This window comes from Quercus suber, unplaced genomic scaffold, assembly GCF_002906115.3.
Source record: "Quercus suber isolate HL8 unplaced genomic scaffold, Cork oak 2.0 scaffold_170, whole genome shotgun sequence".
Taxonomy (NCBI): Eukaryota; Viridiplantae; Streptophyta; class Magnoliopsida; order Fagales; family Fagaceae; genus Quercus; species Quercus suber.
In genome coordinates, this window is record NW_027069630.1 from 453,216 (window position 1) to 459,955 (window position 6,740).

The following is a 6,740-nucleotide window of genomic DNA, read 5'->3' on the forward strand; positions in this document are numbered from 1 at the left end:
CGTCTTCTTCCTTACCAAACTTGATCATCTTGACAAACCTTTTATTTATCTGATTGTACCACATGTATGTATTTACTTTTGAATTCTATTTGATTGTAAGATTTTTATGCCTTTTGATATAAATTAACTAGTTGGTATGCTAGCCAAACCGCTTGCTTCTTCAGTTTTTTTTTTTTTAATCTTTTACTTTGCCTCCAACACTATCGTAATTGGTTGTCTCTTTAAAGACATTTTCTGTCTCCATCGCTATATATATATATATATATATTGTTTTGTAGGATCCAAGCAAGAAAGAGTTTAAGATGCTTGCTATGTTATTCTCTCAAATTTTTTACAACATGAACAACACAAACAGCTAAAGATAATGACATTTACTAATATTTGTCTTTTAATTTAAATGGTATTTTTCATAACTACTTTGCTTGCATTCATTAGATTTCATTTTTAGTAATTTTTCCGTGCATCGCACGGGTTAGCGACCATTAAGGGTAAAAAGGAAGGCATAATGTCATGATACTTCCTAAGGTATAATAATTTTGACAGTTTTGTTTCAAGATGTAATAATTTTTTCATGGTTGTTCAAGATATGCTTCTAAAAAAATAAGTAAAATGATTTTAGACTTGATTGAAAACTCTAATTAATATGCTGTTTGTTGCAGCTCGTCAGAAAGAAAGAGCTACTAGTTCAGTAACTGAGCTTGTGCAGGCGGTGAAGAGACCTCGTGCATACAGTGAATCAGCGAATCGTCCCTTCATCCGAAAATCAGGAGGTGGCAGGGAAGAGGAAGAGGGGAGAGTTGAAGTTCTAGCAAGGAGAAATTCAGAGAGTCTTGCTCCACATAGAAGGAACTCACTCGGGGGTCCAAGAATTTCAATGCAGCGTATCAGTGAGTTGCCTGAAAAGAAAGAGAAAAAATCTGGTCGCCGTTCTTTTATGGGGTATAATCTCTTGTTATGAATGACTACTACACTAGCAAATTGTGTTCTCGTATTTAACTTTTTATCACTGCCTTTGTATATCTTGTGAGCTCTTTTTCGTGTTGGCCTTCTATCCATTATTCAGGAAAATTAAGAAAAGCCAACCCAACAGTGATAGCCTTGACCCTGAGTTTGCTGTGCATGATGATTGGAGTGATGAAGATGATGATGATGAGAGGCGTGACAGTGTTGATGACAACACCAGAAAGAAGGAGATGAGAAAGGGATTTGATCTTGCTACTACACTCGAACGTATAGAGAAAAACTTTGTCATTACTGATCCAAGGCTGCCTGATAATCCCATTGTGAGAATCCTAATTAAAAGCCATCTCTTTTTTGCTCCAACTACGTTATTGTTAATTATGTTGTTTGGATTTCATTTTGCACATTGGAGATGAAGATTTAAAACGTTTAGTGTTTCTTTTATTTTTCAAAACTTCAGATTTTTGCATCTGATAGCTTCCTAGAGCTTACAGAATATAGTCGTGAAGAAATCCTGGGAAGAAATTGCAGGTGCGCCACAAAACTGTTTAATGTTATGTTTTCAAAATATGAAAATGAAAAAAAAAAAAAAAATTATTATCTATTCAGCTGTACCAATACTGTACTCTAAAAATGGAATAATAGGGAGTGTTACTCTTCTCTCTACTGCATTTTCTTAATCGAAGAAGATTCCACATGCATATATATTTTGTTTGGATTTTACAGGTTTCTGCAAGGACCTGAAACTGATCCTGCAACTGTGAGGAAAATTAGAGAGGCCATAGACAACCAAACAGATGTCACTGTGCAGCTCATTAACTACACGAAGACCGGTGTGCTAAATTTTTGCAATTTATATACTCTATATACAATCCTTATATGAAATACTATCTTAAATAACTTTTATCCCCTCCTTAATAAACACCTTCGCTCTCAATTCAGGTAAAAAGTTCTGGAACTTGTTTCATTTGCAACCTATGCGTGACCAAAAGGTACATACAACCTCAAATATTCTTCGCAAGGCATAATGAGATGTCTCTGAGACAAATTTTTATTGGAATCTGTACTTGTTAAACAGGGAGAAGTACAATACTTTATTGGGGTACAACTAGATGGTAGTCAGCATGTTGAGCCACTTCGCAACTGTATCCCGGAAGACACTGCAAAAGAGAGTGAAAAACTGGTCTCTATTCTGTTCACATGCTTTTTTTTTTTCTTTCCTATGTTTTTGAATTTCTTTCAGGTGTCAAGCTTATATAAATGTCAATCTAGAGGTCTAATATTTTAGCATTGAATATGAAAGTTTTCTGCATACAGAATATTAGTTTATTAATATTGTTTCTTTTGTTTGGAAGAATGGAGATTCACATTTCTTTTATGGCCAAATATGCACGTCGTATATAGTGTCAATTACTAATTATTGGAAATTGGTTGGTTTGCTGTAACAAATATATTTGACGTCCACCCTCAGGTCAAATCAACTGCAGAAAATGTTAATGAGGCAGTGAGAGAACTTCCAGATGCCAATTTGGTAATGTCCTACACTTAAACCACATGTTCTGAAAAGCTTTTGGGTGCACAATTATGAGAACGGATCTTGCTATCTGCAGAAACCAGAAGATTTATGGATTAACCATTCCAAGGTAGTTCATCCAAAACCTCATAGGAAGGGCACCACCTCTTGGAGTGCTATCCAAAAGGTATTTATCCCTGTAAATAGAGTCATTTGATCTTAGAGCATCCTTATCAGCTGTGGCATAATTTATGCCATTTTACCACATTAAAGACTTACTTTATTATTTTATAACATCATTTTACAACATACCATTTATCAGATGTTCTATACTTCAATCCTATACATTAAAATAATATTTACTACACAATAAAATAATATATCTAACACAATAAAAAACATCTACAACACTGCTGCTGCCGCCGCCGCCGCTGCTGCCGCCGCCACCGTGGCAGCCACAATCCATTGTAAAACCACCACCACAACCACCGTCATCAACAATCTACCCCAAAACCCATTAAAAACAGAGCAACACCCACTAGCACAGCAACTCAAACCCAGAAAACACAATCAAAACCCAGGCAACCCAAACCCACGAAACTCAGGCAACCCAAACCCAAGCAACCCAGGCAACCCAAACCCACTAACACCGGCAACCCACGATCAAGATCTCACCTCACCTCAACGTCGATGCCTACGATCGTGACGAACACTCCGATCTCACCTCAACGTCGATGCCCACGTCGATTCCGATTGGCGATGACGATGACGATGCCCGGAGAGATCGGCGATGACGATGCAAAATGAAACCGGTGAGACGACGATGATGGATCGGCGATGACGATCGGCGATGACGGCGATGACGATCGGTGATGACGGATCAAGATCAACAAAACAGAGGTGAGAGGGAACGGTGAGACAGAACAGAGGTGAGAGGGAACGGTGAGAGTGAAGAGAAAAGAATAATCTGAGGAGAGAGGAGAGAGAGAAAACAGAATAAAAAAACAATAAAAATTATGCCACATGTGAATAGTACCGTTGCAAATTTGCAACGGTACTGTTCACATGTGGCAAATTTTATGGGATTTAGCACATCTGATAAAAGGAGATTTTGGTGTTTGGTGTGGTAAATGTGCCAAATATTTGACATTTGGCACATTTACCACATCTGATGGTGATGCTCAATGGCAAAGTTATAACGTTTTTATTTTTTATTTTTTTATTTATTTTTTTACTTATTCAAAATAATTCAGCATTACTGTTAACAAATATAGGGCACAAACTAATGAAATTGAGAAAGTAAAAAGTACCAAGTCACTGCTTCTCAAAATTTTTTTTTTCTTTTCCTTTTATTTTTATTTTTTCACTTTATAGTACATGCCACAATTCATCTGGAATATATGTTCTCCCTTGTCTCCATAAATTATAAATTTAGAAGCTACACTTTAAATTTTCTGTTTGATTCTGCATGCTATCATTTTGCTAGAAACGTTTGTAATTTATAGGTACATGCATGCATCACATTCAGCACATTTTACTTCACACAATCTGCACTTGGCAGTCAGTTGATTAACAAGATAAGAATGTGCGATAATTTTTTCTGCATTCCTTGTTGTCTTAAGTATTTCAATTTCTGTTCATCTCTTTCTTGAATATCGTGTATTTTTTTTTATAGTTTGCTTACATAACCCTTATTTTGCAGATTCTAGATAGTGGAGAGCAGATAGGATTGAAACATTTTCGGCCAATAAAACCCTTGGGATGTGGTGATACTGGGAGGTTTGATCCTCTTTTTCCATTCTCCCCCTTAGTTTTGCAGTAATAATAATCCTGGTATATATATAATATGAGTCATAGAATATTAATGCCTGGAGACTTATAATTAGTATGACTGTATACTGTTACAAGTGACAACAAGCCACAGAATAGTAAGATATATATAAACCCCCATGAGACCACAATATTAACTTCATGACTTATTTCTGATTCAGAATTGTTCTTTGACTTAACCCGCACTTACTGTGCTATTAGAATGAGATCAATCTTACTCTCACTTCAAAAGCACTGTCAGTAGTATCACCTCAACTGTTTCGACCACGAAACAACTACTGGCAATTTAGTGGATGTTCATAACTGGTGTTGCTATATGCTATAAGTTGCGAGTATGATTGGCTGGTTTCAATAACTAAATCTAAGTAGTTTGAATTAATTATCTTCTACCTAAAGATGTTAGGAGGATGAAATTTTTTCTAATTTTGCTGAAAATGTAAGCTGAACTCAAAATTGCTTGGTAATCTTGCTAAGAACTTCTTTAATGATATTTACTTGATTTTTGGTCTGTTGCTGACTTCCTTTCCCCCCTTTTTTTTTTTTAAAAAAAAAAAATCTTAACTCAAACTTCTATGGGTTGACAGTGTGCATTTGGTGGAATTGTGTGGAACTGGCTTGTATTTTGCCATGAAGGCAATGGATAAAGATGTTATGCTCAACCGAAACAAGGTATTAATATTGATTAAATGCGTATTTCTTTTTCTTTCTTGCTAGAAGTCTAGCATACTTGTCATCAATTCTGCCTGTGACTAAACATGCCCCACCAGATCCTGTTTTACATTATGTACTATTTTAGCTATGCGGTCTTCTCCTTCGACCCATCTTTTTTCTTACCAATTGATTGAATTAGACTTTGAATTTTCAGCTTAACACATGCACTACATTCTGTCATCCATTCTTTTATGATCCCATTGCATCTACATGTAATTACATAATTGAACTGGAAGATATTACCATATCATCAGGTCTTTTCTTTTACTTTTATAGCTTCAGTTCAAAGGGACAGAATTTTACAACAAAAAATGAGTCAGCATTCTGATATCAATTTTTTCCCCCTGTATTTCTCTAGAAGCTGAGTAGTTTTTTATTAGTAATCCATAGATCATTTAGTCGCAGTACTCTTCCGTATGTTTTACGTAACTCCCTTCCTACATGTTTCGCAGGTGCATAGAGCTTGTGCAGAGAGAGAAATCCTTGACATGTTAGACCACCCTTTTCTTCCGGCACTGTATGCTTCATTTCAGGTTAGAAGTCCTCTATGACTCTTAGAGACTGTTTTAAATGGGGAAACTGTTATGAGCTGTAGGAGCTAAATTGATTATTTGGTTAACTTGATTCTAGTGCCAGCAATGGTATAAAAAGCTGAGATACTAACAAGTGTAATAGAAAATTAGTTCTATTGATGGCATTTACTTTGCAGACCAAAACACATGTTTGTCTGATAACTGATTACTGCCCTGGTGGAGAACTCTTCATGCTTTTGGACAGACAACCCACAAAGGCCTTGAAGGAAGATGCAGTGAGGTAAATTATTTGAAAGATAATTGCAAAACATTCCCAGCCAGATAAAACAAAGAGGAAACGGCAGATTATAGTGCACAGATGTTTGAGAGCTTTCTATGAGAATATGACAATAGACTAAAATTATTGCTTTCCTAGTTGTGTAGTCGGTTCTCTAAGCTTATTCCCTAGCTTATATGTCATATGGAAACTGCTTCAAGATCATATTTTCTTTCCGTATCTAAAGTGATCCTGTTGGGATTTTGGGCTAGCAGAAGCAACCACATAAATAACAATATTTAATGTGGTTTGGCTAACTCCAAGCCTACATCAACAGGCAACACCAACCAACATCCACCATCAATTATTCTCAATCAAAAATCACAAAGTAAACTCACATACTTACATACTCACACAGAAAACAGTCACAACATAAAAAAATCTCTCACAAACACAAACTAACTCACAAAACACAATCCTAAAGCCCTAATACTCTCAGTAACTCTCTCACACACAACAACAACAACAACAACAACAACAACAAAAAAAAAAAAAAAAACTACTCTTTGAAACCCACTCCTTGTTCTAAAATTTTTCTCCATTCCTCATATGGGAGGACTCTTGGGCAAAAGCCACCAAACGCTTTGCAAAAATGCTTATTTATAAGGTTCCAATTCTATTCATTGATGAACAATGAATACCAATTACTTTTCCAATAAGAAAATTTTCTTCAACACCAAGGAAAAATCAAACCCTTTTTGATCCCCATTCTATAGTCTTAGTGTCTTACCATTTGGATGCCCATGTTTTATGAATGAGAGAGAAATTCTTATTCAGCAGTGACTGAGAATCATTTCTAATTATGATGAAAAAGAAGATGGTAACTTCATTTCAGTATGTATATACACATTTTTGCTTCCTTCGTTTTTTTTTTTTT

The 6,740-nt window shown here is 35.7% G+C and overlaps 1 protein-coding gene across 1 annotated transcript; it reads left to right on the forward strand.

The window, feature by feature from the left end:
- The first annotated feature begins 628 nt into the window (after positions 1 to 628).
- Positions 629 to 6,301, forward strand: LOC136069438 (phototropin-1-like). Its single transcript, XM_065777968.1, has 12 exons — positions 629 to 939; positions 1,064 to 1,283; positions 1,421 to 1,491; positions 1,687 to 1,793; positions 1,903 to 1,952; positions 2,039 to 2,143; positions 2,432 to 2,491; positions 2,571 to 2,660; positions 4,176 to 4,252; positions 4,888 to 4,972; positions 5,467 to 5,547; positions 5,724 to 6,301. The coding sequence occupies exons 1-12, from the start codon at positions 644 to 646 to the stop codon at positions 5,829 to 5,831; spliced, it is 1,350 nt and encodes a 449-aa protein (XP_065634040.1). The 5' UTR covers positions 629 to 643; the 3' UTR covers positions 5,832 to 6,301.
- The last annotated feature ends 439 nt before the right edge of the window (positions 6,302 to 6,740 follow it).